The 26,716-nt window shown below is 44.2% G+C and overlaps 1 protein-coding gene across 1 annotated transcript in view; it reads right to left on the bottom strand.

The window, feature by feature from the left end:
* Window positions 1-4,288: 4,288 nt before the first annotated feature.
* The window catches only part of Wdr27 (WD repeat domain 27), an 88,481-nt gene continuing 66,053 nt past the window's right edge, over window positions 4,289-26,716 (bottom strand). Inside the window, exons 22-24 of the mRNA XM_074070055.1 lie at window positions 17,264-17,361; window positions 15,784-15,886; window positions 4,289-8,027 (exon numbers count right to left, since the gene is read on the bottom strand). Of these exons, the coding sequence (XP_073926156.1) occupies window positions 7,869-8,027; window positions 15,784-15,886; window positions 17,264-17,361 (360 nt within the window). The 3' untranslated portion in view covers window positions 4,289-7,868. The remainder of the gene's footprint in view (window positions 8,028-15,783; window positions 15,887-17,263; window positions 17,362-26,716) is intronic.

Here is a 26,716-nt window from a genome sequence, read left to right as displayed (position 1 = left end):
TAAGTCCATAATTGTATTTTACAATTTTTTTGAGGGATGGATTGAGCCCAGGTTCCCTAGGAGACAGGTTGATCGTAAGATAGCAGAAGGTCACCACCATGCCATCAGAGGCTGAGCTCAGCAGGTCCTTCAACCCCTTACATCATGTCTGAATTTCAGCTATAAGTCAAACTAAAAAGCAAAAGCACAGTTTGAAGAGGCAGAGCTAGTGTCAGAACCCGATTCAGATATGGCAGCATGCTGGAACTGTAACAATTGGAATTTAAAACAGCTTTTATTAACATGCTAAGGTCTCTAGTGAACAAAGCAGACAGCATGCGAGACCAGATGTGTGATGCATGCATAGAGATAGAAATCCTAAGAAAGAGCCAGAAGTAAGAACTGGAGATCAAAGATTCTTTGACAAGGCATGAAAAATGCCTTGATGGCTTTCTGGGTAGACTAGGCACAGATGAGGAAGAATCTCTGAGCTGAGGACATGTCAGTAGAAACCTCCCAAACTGAAAACAAACAGAACAAAGACTGCAAAATCAGAACAGAACATCCAAGGAGTGTGGGGAAAATACAAATGGTACAAGTAGGCATAACTCTTTCAAATTACAAAAGATCACAAACAAAGGGAAAGTATTGAGAGAACCAAAGGGGAAAATGCACCTTATCTACAGAGGAGAAAGGAAAAAATTACATTAATATTCTCCTCAGAAACCACGTATGCAAGAAGGGAATAGAGCAAAATGTTTTAGGTATTCAAAGAGAAAAGAAAGGAAAAGACCCTAGAATTCTATCTCTGTAAAATTCCCAAAGGTTAAGGAAAAATAAAACTTTCTCAGACAAAATTTGAGAGAGAATTTGTTGCCAATAGACCTTCCTTTCAAGAAATGTTTTTAAATCATTCTTTAGGGAGAAAGAAAAGAAACTCAGAACTACAAAAGGAAAAGAAAAGTTTCAATGGAGAAGTCAGATGAGGCAAAACAAAAACACCTATTCTAAAATTACTAATTGCTCCAATAGCTCACACTCTGTTCAGAATAAGAGCAACTGTGTGTGTGTGTGTGTGTGTGTGTGTGTGTGTGCATTTGTACAGGAAATGACTGACAACAGTAATATCAGGAATGGAAAGAGGATTGGGATTTTGTTATTATTAGGTACTCATACTACCCATAGGTAGTATGGTGTTATTTTAACATAGACTTGGATTAGCATATTGCAAATTCTAGGGCAACCACCAAAAGAAGTAAAAAAAATTAAATAAAAACATTTTTAAAATATTAAAAGGAGAAAAAATAGAATCTGTAAACTGCACAATTAAAACTGCAAAAGACAGAAAAAAAGACTGGAAGGCAAAAATAGGAACAAAAAACAAGGCAACAGATATGAAACAGTAACAAACATGGTAGATATTAAACTGATGACAACAATCACCTTCTTAATGCCAAAGATCTCAGTGTGCTAATTAAAGATTGTCACAGTAGATCAGAAAGCAAAATACAGCTACATGTTGTCTGCAGAAAACCACTTTAAATATAAAGACACATATGAAAGTAAATGGGTTGAGCCTAGCACTAATCACAAAACAAAGCAGGAGCAGTTATACCAATATCAGTCAGAGCAGATTTCAAAGCAAGGAAACTTATCAAAGATAAAGATATTAAGTTGATTTTCCAAAAAGATATAATAGCCCTTAGTATGCATGAGCCTGACAGAGCCTCAAACTATGTGAGGCAAAATGATGGGACTCCAGGGGGCAGCACAGGAATCTACCATGGTAGCTGGAGACCAACACTGTCTGACAGAAAGGGCAGATCCAGCAAGCAGGAAGGACTTGAGCTCAACATCACCATCCATCAACAGGACATAATCGACCTTATGGACGACTTCATGAAACCACAGCCTAACACACATCCCTCTCAAGCTCACACAGAGCACTCACCAGGACAGACCACAGTCTGGCCATAAAACACTCCTTAACAAGTGTAGCAGAGTAAAATCATATAATGGAGCTAAACTAGAAATCCACGACAGGAAGAGAAGTCAAACTATGTAGAGACTAAAGAACACACTTCGTAGAATAAGATCTCCAGAGAATTTTAAAATATTTTGAACTAAATGAACACGAGAATACAACTTAACAAAAATTGTGGGATGCAGTACTGAAAGCGGTACTTAGAGGGAAATTTATACCACTGAGTGCAGGTACTGGAAAAGAAGAACTATCTAAAGATAATAATCTAAGCTTCAACTCTATAAAACTAGGAAAAGAGGAGAAAATTAAATCCAACATATGCACACAAAGAGAAATAAGAGCTAGAGCAAAAACCAACAAAACCAAACACAGAAAGTCAATTGAGAAAAATCAGTAAAACCAAAAGCTGAAACGATCTTCAGAATTAATTCTTTGAAACAACTGAAAAAATTAATGAACTTGTAGCCAAGCTAAGAAAAAGAAGAGAGGACACAAAGACACAAATGGCTACTATCAGAAATGCAAGAGGAGACATCATTACAGATCCTACAGATATTAAAAGAATATGAAAAACTCTACACTTGCAAATTTTATAACCTCACTGCGACTTTCAATTCCTTGAAAGACACAATTTGCTAAAACTCACATGAAAAGAACTAGATGATCTGACTACCTACATTAAGAAATACATCTATTTCTTAAATTGAATAAATAATTAATAACCTTCTAAGACAGAAAGCACTGGGCTCAATGGTGATGTCTGGTAAACATTTAAGAAGAAAGAATATTATTTCTCTGTAAGTCTTTCATAGTACATAGCAAAGGGAATATTCACTAACTCATTCTATGAGGCCAACAGTCACAGACCCAAATGAGGAACGAAAACCACAGATCATATCACTCATGAATGTAGATGTGAAAACCCTTAACCCACTCTTAGCAAACTGAATCCAACAATGCACAAAGAGAATGATACATGTGACCAAGTGTGGTTTATTCCAGGTATGCAAAGCTGCTCAACATTTGAAGACAGGGCCAGGAATGTAACTCAATGGTACTGAACTTGCCTAGCATGTGTAAGGCCCTGGGTTCAATCTCTAGCACCACAAAAAGTACATTGAAAACCAATTAATTGAATCTATCACATCAACAGGTTAAGAAAAATCCATACTCACGTCAATGAATGCTAAAAAAAAGAAAGCATTCAACCTAATGAATATACCTATTCATTATAAAAACTCTCAGCAAACTGGGAGAGAAAGAAACTCCCTCAACTTGATACAAAAACCTACATCTAATATCATACTTAATGCTGAGAAACTTTGAAGATTTCCCTCTGAGATCGGGAACATACCTTTTCAAGATCATCCTAGAAGTGCTAACTAAGGTGATAAGACAATGACACTTGTAAAAGGTATAAAAATTGGAAAGGAAGAAAAAAAATTCTTTGTTCACAGATGACAAAAATTGTTGTGCAGTAAATCTAAAAGAATCTACAAAAATATCTCTTAGATATAATAGCGATTACAGACAGCTTGCAGGTTACAAGTGGACTGCTTTCCTAAACGCTAGCAATGAGCAAGCCAAATTTGAAATTAAAAATATAATACTATTTGTAATAGCAACAAAATATTTGATATAAATTTAACAAAATATTCACAAGGTCTATATAAGGAAAAATACAAAATTCTGATGAGCGAAATCAATAAATAAGAAAACAGAGAGGTATTCCAAGTTTCTTGTCAGCAAGACTCGACAGTGACAAAACATCAGTTCTTCTCAACTTAGTCTATGGATTTAATGCAATCCCAGTGAAAACCCCAACAAGTTATTTTGTGACTCTCAGCAACATGATTCTAAAGTTGACTGAAAAGGCAAAAGACCTCAAATAGCCAACACATATTGAAGAAGAACAATGTTAGAGGACTGGTACTATCCAACTTCAAAACTTACCATAAAGCTACGGTAATCAAAACAGGGTGGTATGACCAAAGAATAAATAAATAGATCAATGGAACAAAGCAGAGAGCCCATAATAAATCAACACAAATACAGTCAACTGAACTCTGGCAAGAGAGAAAGGAAGGAAGGAAGGAAGGAAGGAAGGAAGGAAGGAAGGAAGGAAGGAAGGAAGGAAGGAAGGAAGGAAGGAAGGAAGGAAGGAAGGAAGGAAGGAAGGGAGGGAAGAAAGAAAGAAAGAAAGAAAGAAAGAAAGAAAGAAAGAAAGAAAGAAAGAAAGAAAGAAAGAAAGAAAGAAAGAAAGAAAGAAAGAAAAAGAAAGAAAGAAAGAAAGAAGGAAGGAAGGAAGGAAGGAAGGAAGGAAGGAAGGAAAAGGAAGGAGGGAGGGAAAGAGAGAGAGGAGAGCTAGAGAAAGGGAGGGAGGGAAGGAGATAGGAGGAAAGAAAGAGAGAGAAAGAAAGAAACAGAAAAGAAGAAAGGGAGGAAGGAAGGGGATGAAGGAGGGAGTGAGAGAGGATGAAAAGAACTGCAGATGTAACATGCAGTATGATCAATGGTCCTACTCAACATCTTTAGCTTTTTAAATGTAAGAAATTACTAGCAAAATAAAATTTTTAAATACTAACACAGCAGGAGGCACAACAGATAGAAACTAAGCAGAAGATCGAGGCAACCAGATCTCCAGGCTTGGACATTGTTTGTGCGGCTCACCCGCATCTCAGGCTCCACTCCGGCCAACAAGGCACCGTGGGCTGCACAGAGTAGGCCCATTCTCTACAACTGAGCTGGGTTTGCCTCCGTGAGCGAAATATTCTCAGATGAAAAAGGCCATAATTTCTAGCCAATGTCAAAATAAGAGAAGTTGTTGGAAATAATTGTGTTAAGAGAAAAAACAAAGAAACATTTTTTGATGTCAGTAATAACGGTCCTCAAAGCTCTAATTCTGGCATGACAGTGACTGTGAGGGGCTTTCGTCCATGCTGCAGTGCGGTCCTACTGCCCTTTCCTGCTGGCTGGTGCAGGCCCTGGCCCACAGGGTGGCCAAGGTCTGAAGTCTGCAGGGCTTCGTGTACCTCCCAAAGACAGAGCCCTGCTGCCTACGCTAATGGCTCATTGTGGTCCTGCAAAGTGGCCTGAAGAAGTTCTTATGGCTTGAGAGGACAACCCACTTCCCAAAAAATGGCTGCTCCTGCTTGGAGTTGATCTCAGCATGGGGTGAGCAGGCATTATGTTCCTGGAATTCAAAGGAGGAAGGGAAGGAAATCCTCAAGGTTGAGTGGCACCTGTGTGGCTGAAAAGAATAAAAGCTGAAGGAAGAGTGGATCTGCCTTCTTCAGATTTCTTGCTGCTGAGGTGGGCCACTGACTTGTCCTCACCTTTGTCTGACTCATCTTCCCGGTCTTTGATTTCAAATTTTCACCTCCAGAACTGAAATTGGGTTATATCTGTACAGCCAGCCAGCAGTTGGCATACAGAGGCCCATAGTAAACATTAATAAAGTTGTGGATATTTAACTGAGTAACTGAATTCATGAATGGCACAGACTATCTGCTGGAGATTATTCAGTAGCTCAGCTTCTTCCTATCCTGCCGAGTCTTGGATTTCTGATTCTAAAAGTGTGTTAATAACACTTATTCAGAGACCTCTCTTTCTGGAATCCTTTTGCCAATGTTAGCACCCAGCACAACTTCACTTTATAATAACAAGAAAAGCCCAAGTTGGCACCACTGACAGAGAAAGTCACTAGCCTAGCCACACCAAGACACTTGTTCCCCAGCACAGGTCCCAGCTCTGGGCTGAGGCGTCTTCTCCTAGATTCACATTTTAGAATTAAACCATGTGACCTGTGGACTGATATCTGAATGGGCAAAGCTGTAAGGTCAGGGTTGACATGTAATGGTCAAAGACCATAATCTCCTTTTTGTTTTTTAAGTTGCCACCTTTAGAAAGAGGTAAAGTTTTTATTCTTTTCAACATCATACACTTATGTATACACATATACACACACACATGTGCATTTGAACTGAGAAACACAAGTCAGTCATTATACATTTTATACCAGTAATTATTGTGGCTTACTATACCTAGCTTTTACTATGTTTATGTAACAACCAACTGGTTAAATAAAAACTTATACTTAAATAGAGACCAAGTATACAATTTGCCTCATCAAAGAAACTCAATAGAAAAAACATATTCTGACCCTGAATAAACTTCTCACCAATTGGTGCAGACTCTCCATAACCCCACCCACACCTCCCACGAGGACCCCAGCAGCCTGAGGCTTCACTCTCACCTGCCCAGTTCCTGCCCATGGGGATGAGTGGGCTGTTGTGCACCTGTCTTAGGTCAGGGTCTCTTTTCTCACTTTCCGTCCCGATGTACTGCTGCATCTCTGGGTCTGACCAGCTTTTGGTTCTCGAGGTGTGGGCCAGGGCCAGGCTCCCCAGACTGCCTGCTCCTTACAAGGCTTCACGGGGAGGCAGTGTGCAGGGAGAGACAGCCCTTCTCACATCTGCCTCTTCATTATGCAGTCTCTGTGGGGACATCTGCATCACTGTTTCTAACTGGAATTTTTCAAGTCTTGAAGGCTTGAAGACAGTTTGATGCCCAGCACTGAGTTTGCTAGATGGCTGGCCTTTCTGTCCTGCACTCACCCCTGCTGCTCACCGAGCTGCGGACTCCGCTCTGCTCCATTAACTCCTCCCTTCTTGACCACCTTCATCTCACCTGGAAAACGTGCTCTAGAGACACAACAAGGAATCTAACAATTTTTAAAGGTTCACGAAAACCACTCAGTATACTTGATGGTAGCATAATGCTGAGGAGGACCAGGGACATCATAGCCCATGCAGCTCTGTCTCAGTGCTGAAACAAGGGAGGCAAGTCAGATGCATATCCTGGTTCTGTTTGTAATGGGGAAAAAAATGGAAGCCTAAAAACCCATGCGCAAAACTGGGTGTGATGGTACATCCCTGTAACCCACTACTCAAGAGGCAGAGGCAGGAGGATATGAGTTTGAGGCCAGCCCAGGCAAAGGCAGTGAGACCCTGTCTCAATAACAAAGTAAAAACAAAAAGGCTGAGGATGTGGTTCAAGTGGCAGAATACTCACTTAGCATGCAAGATTGAACTCACTGGGTTCAATCTCTAGTATATAAAAAAATCAAACAAGCAATCCAACAAACATGCATAGGGGATTGCACAAAATTAGGGTCAAAAAATGGTGGATTTGATGGGGCCATCTGAAGGTATGCTGTGGGAGGTCTAGACAACCATGGGAGAAGCTGCACCTGCTCTCTCTACTCAACTCTCAAACACACAGTCAAGGCCACCAGCACTGCAGCAAGCCCTGGGTTGTGACAATACCTTGCTTATGACAAAGAGCAGGTTAGCAGAGGGCTGTGACACACACAGGTCAGGCCAAAGCAGTGGTGCAATCAACGACATCCTTCTCTGACTCAGTCTCACAGAAACAACATGACGTCTCCATCTCCCAAATGCTCTTTACAAACATCTCCATTTGCATTTTAAAATAGCACTCGTTTTTCTATTAACTGATTTACAACCAGTATTATCTTTTTGTCTTTTCTTCTGGTTAAGACAGTTTCTTTAAATGCTGTGGTCCTCCTTCTACACCCACATTCTTGTAGAGTTTCTTAAATTCCTGTTTTCCCTCGCTCTGGTTCCCATGTTCTCTCTGTATCCTGACTACACTGTCCACACAGTGCCACCTGTGACTGTATTTGTCCATCTTTCTGTATCTCAGTGAGATCGAACACGCATACAGACTGAATAACCAATACTTTAACTATAAAAAGCTTTCAAAATGTCTCTTTCTCTGCAACAAAGGTTTATATCTTGATTTCCTCTCCCTGCACGCAATGAAAATTGGCATGTGATCTTAAATATCACAAAATTTCACCAAAATAAAGTCTGACAGATTCTTATGCTGTAAGGCAAGGACGGGAACAGTAGAGACGCCCCACCCACGCAGACGACTGTATCTGGGGGGCTGACGGGTTGAAGGCCACTGCAGCAATGGTGTCTGTGTGTCCTGCCAGCCGGTGGGAAAAAGTGCTGGACCCCGTGTGGTAAATGTACACCTAGGAGACAAGGGGAACAGGTGACCCGGGCTGGCTGAGACGTGTTCGCATCTGAGGACTAATCTCAGGGAAGGAGTAAGCCTTTGTGTCCCAATCATACCCACAGAGTAGAAGATGATGCCAGTCGTCCTTTCCCACTAGGCAGCTTGGAATCTGAGTGATTCAAAGATTTTTCCTACAGCTATGGACTTAAAGGTTCTCTCAGGGAATTACTACATATTTTACATGCACATGAACTCACACTCAAGCTGCCATCAAAGACTGTCTTGGGAGCAAAATCCAGAGTGAGGACCCATGCTGATGTGGTCCAAGAGACAACGGCCATGAAGTAGGAAGACATGTCAAGCATTTTCTCAAGGCTCACTGGTGATAGAAAGAAACACCACACTGCCTCAACACTTTCTCTGCCTTGACATAGCGTTTACTTAGGAGGTGCACATCTACCCGTGAGGCCTCATGCCCATGCTGCCTGAGTTTGTGCATTCCTAACAGTTCCCAGCCACAGGCACAGCAGGGCCGGGACCCCCACCTGGTGAACTGCGTGCTAGGGGAGGCCCAAGAAGTGCACAGAGCCGCTGTGCAGACCATGTCAACAAGGCATACCTCTGTACCTTACCCACTTCCCATTTTCATTAAGGAAATGTGATATGCATGTTCCTAACACACTCCAGAGCACCTGTGCTGAGGGACTGGCCTGGCTTATCTGTTGAAGTGTGCCTTCTAAGTGACTGGGCCACTGGCAATGTGACCATGACATTAGACTGAAGCAATGAGGTCCATGCACACCTCACTCAGAGCATTTCAGGGTGACCTTCTCTCAAAGTGTTTCCAAACCCATCCCTGCTCGTTTCACCTGTTTCTTCACGGAACTGATCTGATCACAGATCTGGGAGGGTCTTGGGCCTCAAGGCTCTCGTCTGTGCCATGCAGACTCAGGACATGAGGGAAATGATGGCAACTCTGCCAGCAATCCCATAAACCCAGCCCACAAACCACCATCCATGTTTGGTTCTGTGGACTTCACTCTTCTAGATACCTCGAATAACCTGTTTGTCCTTTGCTGTCTAGCTCATTTCCCTCACAGTAAGCATGTCCTCCATGTTGGCCCATGTTGCCATGGGCTGCAAGACTTCCTCCTGGCTGAGGTCACATGATATCCCACACGTTACACACCAGGCTTTCTTTAGCCATTCACTGCCAATGGATGCTGAGATTGATTTCCATAGCCGGACTGTTATGAATGTGCCGCCATGACACAGAAGTGTAACTATCTCTTCAAGTTACTGATTGAAACTCTTTTTTACAACTAAATTTTTATTATTTACTTAATTAGCTCTTTTCTTCTATATCAAGGGTCAGAAAGCACTCTCTGTAAGGGATAGTTAGTAAATACTTTGTGGGACACACGATCTCTGTTGCACCACGCAAGTCGCCATCACAGCAAAAAGCAGCCATAGATATAATGTCATTTTATATAAATGACTAAGTGTCATTTATATAAAAATAAAAACTCCACCAATTTATGCTTTATATTGTGACTTGCATGTAAGGACAATGACTTTTCCTTTTAAATTTTAAGTACAAGGGAGTTGCACTGGGAAAATCTCAGATGCGCACTCTGTACTTTGAACACGTTCACCCCTCCGTTTTCCTTTAGCCCCCTCCTCTCTCCCTCCCTTTTCAAGCCTAAGTGCCCAACAACCAATCAATGGACAAAGAAAATGTGGCATATAAACATAATGGACTATTATTCAGCCATGAATAAGAATGAAATGATGACATTTGCAGGAAAATGAATGAACTGGAGATCATTTTGAGCAAAATAAGCCAAGCTCAAAAAGTCACTTCCACATGCTCTCACTCACACATGGAATCTAGGTCCAAAATGACAAGAATATTAATAATGAAAATGGGACATGAATGTAAAAGGCGGACTCTGAAGGGTGGAAATCAGTGTGGGGGGAGGGAGACGAACGAGGGCACCAGGAGGTGACGAGATTCAAAGTATATTACATGTATGGTATGAAGGTAATGAAACCTACCAAATACTGATGGATAAATGTCCAGGAGTAAGATTTCTGGGCCCCATGATTGTTCTAGTTTTTCTCTTTTCTAGGACCTGAGCCACCATCATGGCTGTACCACCTTAGACACCCACGACAGTGCACAGGAGTTCCTGTCTCTCCACATCCTCACCAACACTTGTCAACCCTGTCCTCTTGGTACTAGTCATCCTAACAGGTGTGAGGTGATGGTTTGGCTCTGATTTGGTGACACTAAGTACCCTTTCATACACCTGTGGGACATTTGCAAGCTTCCTTGGAGAAAATCTATTCAAGCTGCCTGGGGCCATCTTTATCTGAGTTTCCTCTGCTGATGACATTTGCCTAAAGCAGTTACTTCACTGAGATTGCAAAGGGAGGTTTTCTAATTCTGCCACTCATTCTACTTGTCTGGAATTCTCTATTGAACTTTCCCTCAGCAACTAGAGTACTTGGTTAATTTGAAATACAGTCCCACACAGGAAAGGCAAGACAAATGCTTGATTCTCCCTTAATAGGCTTTCCTTGTGAGAAGCTGTGCCCTCACAAGGCTGTGGGGCCAGCCAGGGTTTGTTACATGCTTGTTTTGCTTTTGTTGTTAGCTGTATTTCTTCGAGGAACGTTGGATTATAAATCATGAGGTTCAAATGCACAATGTTTTTCCATCAAGCACAGTCATTCTTTTGATGCCCAGCTGCTCCTCCCTTGGCCAGTAGCCTCTGATGATGCTCCTCCTCACTGTGTGGCCACACTACATTCTGCTTCTTACTATTGTATGGCACAAGGTGACCTTGGCTCATCCTGAAGACCTCTGCCACAGAGCTGGCCTAGATATTCACCTGGGACTCTGGTCTCTGAGTGGGGAGGCCATCTAGACATGGCAAGGAAGCCACTGAGAGAGATAGGGGAACATCCCATCTGGGCTAGAGGATACTGTCCGACTTTGCGTCCGAGCACCAGCTCACAGCAGCTTTTATCCAACAGGCTTCCTAGGCTCCCGTGACTGCAGGACATGCTCCTCACCAAATGCACTTCTTGTCCAGCCTGACAGTGTAGCTTGCTTGTTCATCCAAGTGACTTCATGATCTCACTGGTAGCCACTGTTTTTTTTGTTGGGACAGTGTTGAGTTCTCAAGTCACCTACAGAGAATTGCTGTTTATGGTACTAAATCTCTCTATCCAAGAATAAGTTAAGATTTTTCATGTATTCAAGCCTATATTTGGGGGAAAGTTTTCTTTATATAGGCTTTACAGGATTCTTCTTGGGTATATGCCAGAGTAGTTGATCCTTGTTGAGTCTTCTCTCAATGGGTTCTCTCCTTCCATCACAATTTTCAGAGATTACTGTTCATATACAGAAAGACCACTGAATTCCATATATTAATTTAAATTAGCTTAAATTAATTCAATCAGTTCCTTTTTAATACTTTATTATTCATAATGGCCATTACTTCTCTTAGCTTCTCAGCTCCGCAATCTATCATCTACAAATAAGGACAGGTTTAGCTATTCCTTTCCAATGGCAATGTCAAAGCCACTTTGTCTAATCTAGCAGGTAGACATCTCCAGTGTCCTACAAAATAGCAGTGAGATCAATGGGCACTCATGCTTTGCTCCCAACAATAGGGTGTTTCTAAATTTCTCTCAGTAAGATGACAACTTTGGGGCTGTGGTAAGTATTTAGTCAGTTGAAAGTACTCATGAATTCCTCTTTTATTGGATGTTTTATTAGAAATAAATCTGAAATTGTTTAAATAGCTATGTGATTCTTCTTTTAATATAGGTTAATAATATAGCTTTATTAATAGATTTTCTTCATATTTAATCAATTCTCCATTCCATGAATAAACTTCTCTTGGTACATGACTGTCAGATTCTATTTGTTCCTTTTTTTTTTTCAGTACTGGGGCTTTGAACTCCGGGCCTTCACCTGGAGCCACTCCGCCACCCCCTTTTTCTTTTGTGATAGGTTTTTCTCAAGATAGGGTCTTGCAAACTATTTGCCCAGACTGGCTTCGAAGAATCTTGATCCTCCTGATCTCTGTCTCCTGAGTAGCTAGGATTACAGATGTGAGCCACCAGCGACCGGCAAAAAAAAAAAAAATTTTTTTTTATGGTGCTCCTAGGGTTTGAATTCAGGACCTCCATGCACATTAGGCAGGTGCTCTACCACTTGAGCCACTCTGCCAATCTCATTTAAGATTTTTAAATTGATATTCATAAATTAAGTGTAGCTTTATTTGATATTTTATCAAGTTTTCAAATCAATTATATTCACTTCAAAAGAATAATCTGAATGTTTTCCTTATGTCTATGCTTTGAAACAATTAAGTTATTAAGATTTAGTAGCCTTTAAAACTTGAGAAAATTCCCTGAGAAATTTTGGCAATGTAAGAACTCTTGAAAATTTTCCCTTTTTCTTCTATGAAAATTGACCTATTTTATTTTTCTTATAGGGGGAATTTGGAGGTAATTATGGAAAAGTCATTTTATAGGAAATTATATGGACAGAACAAGAAGCCAGGGGGGACAGGATAGGAAGCCAGTGGAGGGGAGGGGAGACAGGAAATTATGCCAGTGGGAGAACAGGACAGGAAATAGGTAGGCATACAGTACAGGAAGCCAGTTTTTTTTGTGGGGGGTGAGGGGGTGGGGGGGTGGAAACAGGACAGGAAGCCAGTGGAGGACAGGAAAGGAATCCAGTAGGAAGAAAGTACAGGAAGCCAGTGGTGAGAGAGGGCAGGAAGACAATAGGAACAAAATATGAGATACCTGTCAGGGGAACAGGACAGGAAGCTAAAAAGCCAGTGGGGGGACAGGAAAGGAAGCCGGGGAAGCTATAATAGGAAGTCAGCCAAGATAGGAAGCTAAGTGAGAACAGGACAGGAGACCAGTGGGGGACAGGACAGGAAGTCAGTGTGGAGACAGGACAGTAAGCCAGTAGAGGGACAGGACTGGAGGCCAGTAGATGGATAGGACAGGAAGTCAGGTGGGGACAGAAGAGGAAGCCAGTGGTGGCAGTGGAAAGGAAGCCAGTGGGGCAGCAGTGTTGGGAGCCAGTGGGAGAGATAAGACAGGGAACCAGTGCAGAAATAGGCGAGGAAACCAGAATGAGGGAAGGAGAGGAAGCTAGAGGTGGACAGAAAACTAGTGAGGAGAAAAGACAGGAAGCCAGTGTGAGAACAGAACAGGAAGTCAATAATGGAGGACAGGACAGGAAGCCAGCTGGGGAGACAGGGAAGGGTGCCGGAAGGTCCAGGACAGAAAGCTAGCTGGAGAATATCACAGGACGCAGAGGGAAATGGGACAGGAAGCCAGCAGGGAGACAGGAAAGAAACCAGTAATGGTATTTGAGGTGATGGGAGATGGCACGTCCCATCTTTAAACCATTTCCTTCCCTGCACTTTACTACACTACCAGTTCAGAGAAGCCACACAGCACGTTTTTTCTTTTATTATTCCTATGTGCATACAAGGCTTGGGTCATTTCTCCCCCCTGCCCCCACCCCCTCCCTTACCACCCACTCCACCCCCTCCCGCTCCCCCCCACCCCCTCAATACCCAGCAGAAACTATTTTGCCCTTATCTCTAATTTTGTTGTAGAGAGAGTATAAGCAATAATAGGAAGGAACAAGGGTTTTTGCGGGTTGAGATAAAGATAGCTATACAGGGCATTGACTCACATTGATTTCCTGTGCGTGTGTGTTACCTTCTAGGTTAATTCTTTTTGATCTAACCTTTTCTCTAGTACCTGGTCCCCTTCTCCTATTGGCCTCAGTTGCTTTAAGGTATCTGCTTTAGTTTCTCTGCGTTAAGGGCAACAAATGCTAGCTAGTTTTTTAGGTGTCTTACCTATCCTCACCCCTCCCTTATGTGCTCTCGCTTTTATCATGTGCTCATAGTCCAATCCCATTGTTGTGTTTGCCCTTGATCTAATGTCCGCATATGAGGGAGAACATACGACTTTTGATCTTTTGGACCAGGCTAACCTCACTCAGAATGATGTTCTCCAATTCCATCCATTTACCAGCGAATGATAACATTTCGTTCTTCTTCATGGCTGCATAAAATTCCATTGTGTATAGATACCACATTTTCTTAATCCATTCGTCAGTGGTGGGGCATCTTGGCTGTTTCCATAACTTGGCTATTGTGAATAGTGCCGCAATAAACATGGGTGTGCAGGTGCCTCTGGAGTAACCCCACACAGCACTTTGACATGTGACTTAGATGTTCCCTCCTCCAGGCTCCTGCTTCAGCCCTCTCCTTCCATGGAGCCAGACTCCATGGACACTGGCTGACAGGTTCTTTGACTCTGTCACAGGTGGCCCTCCTCCTGTTCCCCACGCTTGGCTGTTCATTTCCATATGTCCCCTCATCAGGCCTGCCTTTCCTGTCCATGTTTCTGCCAACACTGTGATCACACACAAGAGTTACCTCTGAGAAGCTTCAGCCTTTCCCTTCAGCACCAGAACTGCCCTGATACTCCAGTGGCTGCCCTCTTGTCTTCTCCCACAATCTCTTCACCCTGCCCCTGCCCAGTTCCAAAGCCACATCTTCTGTTAGGTGGCCATTTCAGCAGCACCCACTCTTGGTGCCCATTTTTCTCTACTCTGCTCTGTGCTGCTGTAACAGACTGCCTGAGACTACAGAATGGAAATTCATTTCTCACAGTTCTGGAGGCTGTGAAGCCTAACATTGAAGGGCCAGCATCTGGCCAGGACCCTCATGCTGTGTCCTCACGTGGTGAGAGGTGGAGGGTCACACTCACCCTTTTATCATGGCATCAGTTTGTTCCTGAGAATGGAGCCCTCATGGACAGGTCACCTCTCAACACTGTTACAATGGCAATGAAATTTCAAGGAGGGTCTTCAGAAGGGACAAATGAACAACAGAAATGTCCTTACAAGAGAGAGGAAAAGAGGGGGAAAAGAAAGAATAACAGAGAAGAAGAATGACCAAAGGACATTGCATGCATGTGTGGAAACTTTGTACAGTTAATCTACACTAATTAAAAGAGTAGGGGACAAGGAGATTTGAGGCACATGGAGGAGAAAGGCCATGTAGAGAAGGGGGTGGGGGGATCACAGCCTCCAGCTAGGACACCAGGGACTCACAGCATGGCATGCTTTCTTCCCCACATCCCCAAGAGGGAGGCAGAGGCCTCTAGCACAGTGAGGAAGTGGCCATGCCAATTGTAGCTCTAGAAACCTGCAAGACCTTCCATGTGTTGAGGATGAAGAGACATTTATTACTCTCTGCTCCAAATCCACATGAGGTGTGAGTCTGGTGGGTCCTTGGCAGGGGAGAGGTGGCAATTTCAGTACAAAAGACACTTGTCCCCTTAGAAGCCCAACATGGATGAGGGACACCTGCAGTTACACAGTGTGATGTGGTATTTTATCGATTGATATTATTATCTTGTAATTCAAAGAAAGGCAGCATGGATCACAATGTCTTTCACACAGGATATACTCAGTGTTTGTGAAATGATGAATTAATGAATGAAATGATTAGAGTTTATGGTGCTTCATTAAAAAATCAGAGCTTTCGACACTCACACACTCCTGTTACAAAGTAAGAGCATGTGTGAGGGACTCAGCACCCTGAGCGGCATCTGCTTGCAGTACTTTCATCCAAGCATACCATGACACCAGAGTCTATGTGACAATGCGTCTAGTGTCCCCACCCTGAGAACCCAGCAAGCACACATACGTGTCTGTCCTCCGCACCGCAGGCCAAGAACCGTCCGCATGGACTGAACGCAATTCCACATGGGTAGCAACGGTTTGGATGCCCTTGGAAACGGCGCTCACACCTACGAGAACAGAAACACCTGCATAGCAAATGCTTTACATCTTAACACAAGTTAGAGAAACGACACGAGCTTATTGCTCTTCTTCATAGAAACAAAAGAAATTTTTTGAAGTTCTAGGTTCAAACCTGGGGTCTTGCACATACGAGGCAAGTGCCCCACCACTGAGCTACATCCTGAAAAAACAACTTATATGTGAAAATTGTTAAATGGTGAATAATTAAGGAGAGTTTTTAAAACAATCCAAAATACTTTCACAATCATAAATTCCCAGAGATTACAAAGCTAGGTAAGCGAAATTTTTATAGATGGCAAATATTAAATGACAAACATTTTTTGGAGATCATTAAAAAAATTAAAACAACTTTCTAAAACCATAAATTATTTAGATAAGTGATTCAAATACTTTGGGAAAATGCAAGATTCTATCAAGGGGGTTAAGTTTCACAACCATTTGTAAAGTGCTGTATAAAATATATTTTAATAAATGTGCAACATTTTATAAAAATGTCAGGGAATTTATATACTTATATTGGGAGAATCTCCAACAGCTTTTGGGGGTAAACAGAGCCTTCCTAAGACAGCCTTCAGCAAGCAAGTCCAGCACCAGGTGGGCATCATGGGCACAACGAGGCCAGCAGGGCCCCTGAGCAGAGAGCAGGGCCTCCTTCATACGGCACAGCTGCTCAAGCTTTCAGATGTATCCTAATGATGGAAGGACAGAGCGCGCCCACTGCTAGCTGCATCCTTCTGAGTATAGGGGTGAGGTGTGTACATACAGGAGTGGATGCCCATGTTAGTACATTATATAGGAACTGCACATACAGTAAGTGCTGCAGTAATTATCAGAAGGTATTATAGATGCGGATATATACATACGCGTATACGTAGACTTGCTCAAATGGGAACTTACAGTTCATGTATGTTTATAGGATACATTCATTACATATTAACTAATTTTAACCTATCTTACAAATTGCCCTGGAAAGAGGGAGCTATGGCTCAGTGAGACAGAAAACGTACACATCGTCAGGCCTGCTCCACGTGCTACTCTGGCCTGGTGGCTGGTGTCTAGTACAGAGCAGACACATGTGACAGAAGCAGGAAACTGGGTTGGGGGTTGGCATTGCAGAGCACTGACACCTCCTGCCTGTCTGACACTCAGGAGCCACAGTGACCAGCCTAGAGGACAATGGCACATGTGGCCTCAGCACGGCCTCAGCACCCCACACTGGTGGTCAAACACTACGGTTCTACCACAGGTCGGTCCCCTCAGACTGCATGGTGCGTGGCTGCAGCCTTGTCACCTTTGGGGAAGGGGTTAGGCTGCGTTTAGCTCCAGAGCCCCTCAGAGTGGTGCTGTGACGCAGCCAGCCTTACCTCAGGGTTCTCATATCACACAGTCCGACCCCATCACCAATGGCTGTGGTCAGGAAGAGATTATATGCCTGGGAAGGCTGGGTTGTAAATGGCGATCCCTGCAGTCATAAAGGGACATAGCAGACTTTAGCAGCATGGCACTGATGATAAGCAACAATACCCAGACCTCGTGGGGAACTGACCCTTCTTTTTTAACCTTTTTATTAGCATAGATTAGTTGTACAGGGGTTCATTGTGACATTTCCAAATGTGCTTACAATGTACCTTGTTAAATTAACCCCTCTTTCATTCTCCCTCATCCCCTCTCCCCCCTACTTAGAGAAATTTCAACACATTTCATTCTTCTATTTTCATATAATATACAAAGTACATTGACCATATTCCCCCTCCCCCTCCCACTGGTACAAACCCCTGATCAGGACGTTTTACCTTCCTGTCCTTCATTTTTTATTTTTTAATTTTTTTTCATTATTCATACGTGCATACAAGGCTTGGGTCATTTCTCCCCCCTGCCCCTACCCCCTCCCTTACCACCTACCCCACCCTCTCCCTCTCCCCCCCGCCTCGATACCCGGCAGAAACTATTTTGCCCTTATTTCTAATTTTGTTGTAGAGAGAGTATAAGCAATAATAGGAAGGAACAAGGGGTTTTGCTGGTTGAGATAAGGATAGCTATACAGGGCATTGACTCACATTGATTTCCTGTGCGTGGGTGTTACCTTCTAGGTTAATTCTTTTTGATCTCACCTTTTCTCTAGTTCCTGGTCCCCTTCTCTTATTGGCCTCAGTTGCTTTTAAGGTATCTGCTTTAGTTTCTCTGCGTTAAGGGCAACAAATGCTATCTAGTTTTTTAGGTGTCTTACCTATCCTCACCCCTCCCTTGTGTGCTCTCGCTTTTATCATGTGCTCAAAGTCCAATCCCCTTGTTGTGTTTGTCCTTGATCTAATGTCCGCATATGAGGGAGAACATACGATTTTTGGTCTTTTGGGCCAGGCTCACCTCACTCAGAATGATGTTCTCCAATTCCATCCATTTACCAGGAATGATAACATTTCGTTCTTCTTCATGGCTGCATAATATTCCATTGTGTATAGATAGGTGTTGGCGAGGATGCGGGGAAAAAGGAACCCTCTTACACTGCTGGTGGGAATGTAGACTGGTACAACCACTCTGGAAAAAAATTTGGAGGCTACTTAAAAAGATGGACATCGATCTACCATTTGATCCAGCAATACCACTCTTGGGGATATACCCAAAAGACTGTGACACAGGTGACTCCAGAGGCACCTGCACACCCATGTTTATTGCAGCACTGTCCTTCATTTTTTAAGTGTGTATTAATTCTTCAAAGGGTTTTCGCTGTGGTATTTTGAATATGCGTACCTTACCCTCTAAGCGAATTAACCCCTCTATCACTCTCTCTTTCTCTATGCCCATTACCCCTATTATTCAAAAACTTTCAGTGCATTTCATTATGCCACCTTCATTCTTTCTTTCTTTTTGGCAGCACTGGGGTTTGAACTCAGGGCCTCATGCTTGCTAGGCAGGCACTCTACCACTTGAGCCAGTCCACCAGCCCTTCATTCTTATTTATAATGATTCCTGAGTGGGATTCCAGAAATCCATACACAGCCTGTGGGCTGTAGCAAACTTTCAGTCAGTGCAGAAGAGACACACTGTAGCCACCCTAGTCTGGCAAGTGCCACGACGATGTTCATACTGCCATGCAATCACCAGAGAAGCAGTTCTCAGAATGTATCCTGTTGCTAAGCAAGAGAAGATGCTAACTAATGAGGAGCGTTTTGACCTTAGCAATCACCCATGTTATGTTTCCTTCATATGCAATGGTACTAAGAGTCACACAACTAGAAAACAGTAAAAGACAAAAAGACTAAAATACATTTTGAAGTACAGACATATTCAACAAATCATCTGAAAGACAAACTTGCTAAGCACTCAGTGTCTAAGTCAGTTATTTGTCTGCTGGTCATCAGACCCTATGACGCACTGAGAGACCCCTGTGTCTTGGGGTAGGGTCCTCTCAGATCCTGGTCCCAACCTGACTTGTCCACCTTCCCCATACTGCTGTCATAAGAACGGCAGTCATCAGAAACATCACAGAACTGAATGCCAGCAGCAGAGCCATTTGACCCAAAACACTCCTCAAATACAGTGCCATTCATGGTGACTTCCATCCTTCTTCTGTGTCAAGATTATCTAAACTTGATATGGCAGTTCATGCCTGTAATCCCAGTTCTTGGGAGGCTGTGGCAGGAGAATCATGAGTTTGAGACCAGTCTGGGCTACACAGGGGGACCCTGTTTCAAAAAAAAAAAAAAACACTAAAATATTAAGAAAAGTTTAATGAAAGATATCCCTAGACATTTATGCTTAAAAATATAGCTAGAAGTGATTCTTCATTCATAAAGAGGAAGTAAAGACTTATATAAGTTCAGTAATAACAAGCAGCTAGCATACACTGAGGCTGTACTCTGTGCCTGACAGCATTCTAAACGCTTCATTAGCACTTCTTCCTTTTAACAAACTTCTAAACTATCTAATACTGATTTATAGGCAAGAAACCTGACCCACAGTGGTCCAGTCATGCCGCACTGGTGCTAAGCTCAGGTAGCTCAGCACCACAGTGATGGGTTCCAGGTTATCTGATGACTCATGATAGAAAGATGACTTAGCAAGTGCTCAGCGAACACCTGGAGATCGTCCACTAAGAGCTACACTGAGACACACGCACACCAAAATCACTGCTCACAGATCTCATCTCACAAAAAGTCATACAAAGGCCACCACCCCTCACCACGGCTGACGAGAAAAGGCTGACTAGCACAGAAATGATAGATAAGGGCCAAACCACTTGAGGGAAAGGGTGCATTTTTTAAACTTGATTCAACCCAGTAGATAGTGAGGAAGAAGAAATAAAGACACAAAGAAAACTCCTAAGTAGAAAATCCAGAACTATAAAATATAGAAGAAAAGGTACACAATAAGATCAAATGCCTGTGTCGTCGCAGCAATTGAGCAAGTGGAGGAAAGAAAATGTATTCTTAGATCAGATTTCAAAGAAAACACTTAAATGTATTTCTAAATGTTAAAAGTGAAGGGTGGGAGAAAAATGACATATGAGAATCACAAGGAGGCAAGACTGCACAAGAACTAGAAAAAGGACAACTTAGTTAGAAATAAGATCATAAAATGACCATGGGAATGTAGTAAGCATGAACCTAATTATGCCTAGTAATATGGCCTTCAAATACATTAACCAAAAACTTATAGGGTGATTCTATGCAATTGACAAGATTGCGACCAGAGCCTTGAACACATTTCTCTCACTAATTAAAACATCAAGCATAGTACAAAATTAGGAAGATTCGAACAATTTAAAAGCAATTGACAAGGCTGAGCCAATGGGCCTCTTTGTAAACACACAGCTAACAGCAAAAATACACTCATATAAGCCAGAGAGCTAAGCTTCTCAATAAACACGAAGTCCCCCAAAATACCGAGAAACTTGATACTATACGGAGCAAATGCCCTGAACATGAAGTCAGTAACTTGAAAACATGGAAACCTAAAGGTCTGGGTTGAAAAATGTTGTAATGACTACTATGCACTCTGTGCTGAGCAGCACAACACACTATTGCTATTATGTGATGTGCAGCTCCACATCAAATAATACTAATCTAATACACTGAGATAAGAGTACAGCAGTGCACATCCAATGTGGCAAACAGCTAAAGCAGCATTGAGGGGAACGCATACATCGGAAGGGATGACAGACATGCATAGATGCGGAGTCTTGGTCAAGTAGCTCAGAGACACACAGTGTCTAAAAGACTAACACGCTAAGCAAGGTCAACTCACTGGTTCAACTCACACCCAGAGAAATTCGCACCCAAGACAGCAGGGATTATCAAGAAAACGGAGAGAGAAGGATAGCGCAGAGTTCTAGCTCCATCAATAATAACTATATACAGCACGATCTAAAACTAAGAGAGAAAAATTTCAACATAAGTGGCACTTCTGAAATCTAAACCCTCTTGTGAAAAGAAATCCTTTCATTTAGAAACCCTGTTTAATTGTTTACAAATTTTCAGTTTTTCAGTTCAAATTAGCTGTCTAGGACTTTATATTTACAACGTCAAAAAGAACTATTGTTTTCTGTGAGAGAAGAGTAGCCTGGCACGTTTTAAAAACATAGACACAAGCCCTGCTATGATTTCAAAGCTCTGATAATGAGCCATTTGAAAACAGGGACACCACCCTCTGATGAACATGCAGTGGCCGAGTGAACTAAGCAAATCCGTGTGTCCATTTAACCAAGACAAGTGGAGGAGCACTTTTCAGAAGGACGTGCTGCAGTGGTGCGTGAGGACACCCGGAGCAGCCCTGCTGGGCTGACTGACACGGCCATGGCCACGGCCACGCTGGCTCTGAGCTCACAGAGTGAGAAGTGGCCTGCTTCACGTGTTAGTGGAACTCTGACATCTGGGTCAGCTGTGCTCTCTGCCGTGCCTGTGTTTGGACTCAGGATGGCAGTTTGGGAGGAGAAGTGCTGTGGTTGTCTGGCCACTCTGGTGTGCAGTGTGTAAAGGCACAAAAATGTAAGCGACGTCGTCAGAAAACCAGCCGTTAAACATGGTGTCGAGCATCACTGACCTCACCCTCTCCCCCACATTCCATCAGGTACCCCTCATATATTTATTTTCGGGAAGTAAAATCAGCTATTTTCCCATAAAAAAAAAAAAAACCCTCAGAGCTATTTTTCCTAATACAACACCTCCCATCCAAGAGCACAACACAATGGTTTCCAAACTATGACAGTCGCTGAAGGCCCCGTGGTCTGAGGGAGGTCAGCCTGCAGCACAGTTGTCACATGAGCTCCACAAAGCAGCAGAGTTGGGGGCAGCTCCAACTGACACTTGAAGGAAGATTAAGACAAAGGAACTGGAGGTTGCATCGGTCACTGTCCCCCGAGAGGGCAGCAAGGCCAGGCCCGGCTCCCTCTGAGCCATGGCTCATCACAGGCCTACCTTGGAAAGGGGACTGGAACTGCCTAACTCCCTCTCAGGACCTTAACAGTGAGGGCATGGCTCCACCAGTCCAGCTGTGCTCAGAAGGAGAGGCACCCCTGACCTTAGCCACCTTCAGAAAACGGGCTAAGTCAAGAGGCTGCACCCCACGCAGACCAGGGTCACCTCTGGCTGGACGAAGGCAGAAGCTCCTGAGAGCTCTCCCTGCCTTGCCTCTTGAGGTCAGCTGCCAACACCTCGGCTGCACCACCAGGATTGGCAGGAGAAGGAACAGGCAGACCTGAGGAAGCAGGGGACGAGGCTTCATTCTGCAGAGATGTTACATAAAGTCATTAGTGACTAGTGAAGGAGGGGAAGGCAGCAGTCAGGAATACCAGGAACCGAGGGTACCTGGGAGTATTGAGGAGGGACTTCTCAGTGCCTGCTGGTGACTCTGCACTTAGGAGAAGCTGACCTCTGAGGAGGTGGCACAGCCTACTGCTGTTGTGTCTCCAGTGGAGTAAAAATGACCCTGATTCTAAAACTAAAAGCGTGGCAAATGGAGCACTAGGTTCAGTTGCTGCTGGAAGACCAAGCTGCTGCCACAAGGGTGGGGAGCATGGTGCATCATGGGACAGCAGATAAGTGGGAGGAAACAGAGGTGAGCAGGAAATAGGATGAGGTGCATCACGGATGGGCTAAGGGTCCTTCTTCTTTCTCTAGCCCGCCAGTCTCCCACCATGCTAGGAAGAAGGTGGTCAAGCAGATATGTGGTTCTCAGAGTCTCCTCCAGCACTGCAGAGCTGAGCACAGAAGGTGAGCAGCAGCCAAGGGGCCATCACCTACAAACAGGCCAGGTAGCCAGATGAGACCCAGCATCCTTCCCACTTACAGTCCGAATTCTGCCTCCTTGGAGAAGTGCAACAGCTCCCCTAGTTCCAACGAGGAGCCCTGATCACACCCCCAAACACACAGACATAGACCTCAGCACTGTCCCTAGCTCTACCTTTAATAAGGTCACCTCGATAATTACACCACAAGTCCTCTAACATTCCCTGCTCTGGAATCTAATAGCTGAGTTAAGTGAACTGCTAGACGGAAGACTGACAGCTGGTGCAGGTCACACACTTCGTACACAGCACCAGCATTACACAGGTATGCACGTGGCTCACATTCAAACTCCACAATGGCTGCTCCAGCCCCCAGAATAAATCCTAAAGTCCTGCCTGGGGCCCACCAGCCCAGGGGACATCCTTGCCCCAGTCAGGTGCCCTCTGTCCACTCTTCTCTTACCCTCACCCCACTGGTCCTGAGCATAATAACCACTCCCCACTTACCACACTCTGCTCACCTGACCCTTCCTACTTCCTGTACCTGCTGCCCACATGCCACCTGGTCAGCACAGAGCACCTGCCCTGTGTGTGTGTGGATTTCTCAGGCACAAGGACCTTGCTTGTGCTCTATCTTTGTGTCCATGAAATACGTCAAGCACAGAGTAATCATTAGTAGATATTTTTAAGCTAGTAGGGAGGTCACACACAGATGCACACACACATATGTATGTGCCTATGTATGCTGTATGCCTGTGCATACTTACAGACATGTGTGTGCATGGGTATACACCCATGTGTGCACATAATACACGCATTTAAGAACATATACATGCATATTCATGCACACCCATGCATGCCAACTTTATGGTGGAGTTGCAAATTTAATCAAGTTAGGATTCAGCCCAAGGGCAGATTGTAAGCACCCTTCTACCCCAGAGCTATCTGTCTGAACGTTTAAAGAGAAAAAAAGACCCCTTGGAATGCAAGACCTTAATGAAACAATCTCATAAAGAGATGAAAAGAAAACTAGGAGCGCAGTTTACGTGAAGTCTGCTGGTGCTTGTTATTTCCACCAATACCACGAAGACAGGAAGCTCCACAGTAAGTAGCTTATTCTTACCACAGGCCTCCTTGAGAACTCTAGCAGGCTTCGAAGGTGCCTCTCTGCAGGTGACTGGCACTCACTGGGACAGGTGTAGGCCTGCAAGTCACTGCCAGCTCCACTCAGAACCATGGCATAGGTGCCAAAGACACCATATTAGGAACGAGGGGGAAGTTCCACCCCCATGTTTGAGATTGGTGGCTCCTGGCACATGTAGAAGAATAACTGTGGGTTACTGAGAACTAATGATACCTACTCGGTGTGAAAATCTGTCTGATTGGTGCCACACTGAGTAAGGGCATATTTTCATGGGCCTTGGCAGATGAGCTTAGAGGGTCCAGCTTGAGAAGAAGGTACACATGCATATAAACATGTGGGCAGAAATCCATGAGGCTATGTCGGCATGTGACCATCTAACCGAAGGCAAGCACATCCACAGTGCCTCCATAGTGAAGCATGGGCCCCTGACCTCATGCACACCAACACCACAGCAGGATGGTGCACACAAGTGGACTTTCCACAGTCAGAGGAGAAGTCCTGGGCACACCTGCTCCAGTTTGTAAGTTTATCAGATAAATGTAGAAATTCCCTGGAGCTGAGGGTCAGACATACAAGATATCCACTGAAAATGGTCACCACTACTTCCAAGGGATAGACATGTGACCTAAGAACGAATGACGACTTCATTAGGTTAATTTGTGAACTTAACTAAATAACTTAATTCAAGAAGAAGTTCAATAACCACCTAGAAGAGCTCTGATGTCCGACAACACACAGCTCCTCAGCCGTGGCCTAACTTGATACTCATTTCAGTGGAAGTGTGAGTTACAGCAAAACACTGCATGACAACTGCCCCAGATTTCTAGTTAGGTCCAGGTAAGATGAGATGAGATCTGGGAACCCACAAGCAGGAACAGGAAGCAGAGCCAACAAGGCCACCAGGATGCATCACCCTCAGGGACAGAGGCTCCAGGGAGGGGACCTGTGCAGTGAACAGATCCAGAGACCCTGGGAAAGTGGCAAAGTCACCTCCAGACCTAGTGGAAGCATGAGGTTCTCACTCAGACAACTGGGCAAACCCCTTTGGTGATCAGTCCAGTTGTCCAGCAGAGACTCCAGCAAGGCCACAGCTTGGCCCACACCAGGGCTGGCATGGAGGTGAGGTGGTGATGGCTAGCTGCACATCTGGAGGAAGCTTGAGTGGAGGACCAATAGCACTTGGGCCATCCAAGGTTGAAAACAGTCTGAGGAGTCAGCTAAGTCAACCTGGACCCTCAGTGCCTGTTGGAACCTGCGAAGTCCACGTAAGTAGGGTTGTCTTCACCCACTCGGCCCCTCAAGCCCTGATGCTGCAGAGGGCTGGCGTGAGATGCTGTCCTCACGCACAGTGAAGCCATGTCCCGAGTACGGTTCCCGGGACGTGGGCATAGAGTTGGTTACATCAGGAGTCTGCATTACAGACTTATTTAGGAATAATGGCTTTCAAAGCTCTTTTGTTTAACAATATAGGAAAATAAAACCATTTGAAATCCAGTTAGGAATTTCAGTAGCTGCAAATGCATCCTGTGCATCGTCCATCCTGGCATTCGTGGAGTCTCCTCCTTCAGATACTTCCCACGCAGCTGAGGTCCCAGCTTTATAGCGCAGGTTCTAGTTTTAAAAGCTCATCATGTGGGAGAGTTCATCTGAGTGAGCAGTGTCCTGGAAAAAGGCCATTCAGAACTGGCCCAAAATGCATAGCTTACAAAAATGCCAACAGTGAAACGGCTTCGGAGGGCTGGCTACAGGCCCTGTGGGTGTCTCCTTCAAAGCTCCACTTGGTGTGTAGTAGCAATGCAGATTGAGTTCTTCTCTGCTGTCACTGTGTGGAAATACACGACTCAGCCCTGGAGCCCATAGTGGGTAGATGATACGACACACACTAGACAGAAAGGCAGCTCTAAGGACCACAGTGGAGCAGAATCCCTGGTCCTGCCAGGAGTGGGCCTGTGGACACTGACTAAGCAAACAACTGTACCCCAGTAAGGTGTGGGTCTATCCTCAAGTGAGCCAGGATTCCATAGGATGGTCACACTCACTGCAACAGCACTGACAAGGCCCGTGTCTACCATGCAACCACATCATAAGGTCAGGGACTAACTCCCACCACCCAGAGCCCAGACACCTGATGGGGCGAGGATGGAGGCTGAGCCTTGACACGCGTGGCTCAGGCTCACAGGGAAAGTGGCACAAAGCAACAGGAGGAGGTGGGGGCAGGAGGTGGGTAGAGACCTGGACCAACTCCCTGGAATCCCGGGCCTTTGAGAAACCCTTGAGCTTGGGGACCCGGTGACCACACTTGCATTTTAAAACAACCCTGCTTGGCCTGCGAACCACATGCGGGTAGTGCCCCAGGATGGGAACAAAGATGCCTGGGTGGATCCCAAGATATGGCTTCCTCTGGGCCAGAGCCCAGCTGCTCAGGTCATAGTACCAGGCCCATCTGTGGAC

Source organism: Castor canadensis, chromosome 1, assembly GCF_047511655.1.
Source record: "Castor canadensis chromosome 1, mCasCan1.hap1v2, whole genome shotgun sequence".
Classification (NCBI taxonomy): domain Eukaryota; kingdom Metazoa; phylum Chordata; class Mammalia; order Rodentia; family Castoridae; genus Castor; species Castor canadensis.
Note: the sequence above shows the minus strand (reverse complement) of the source record. Positions and strands in the feature narration are given on the sequence as shown.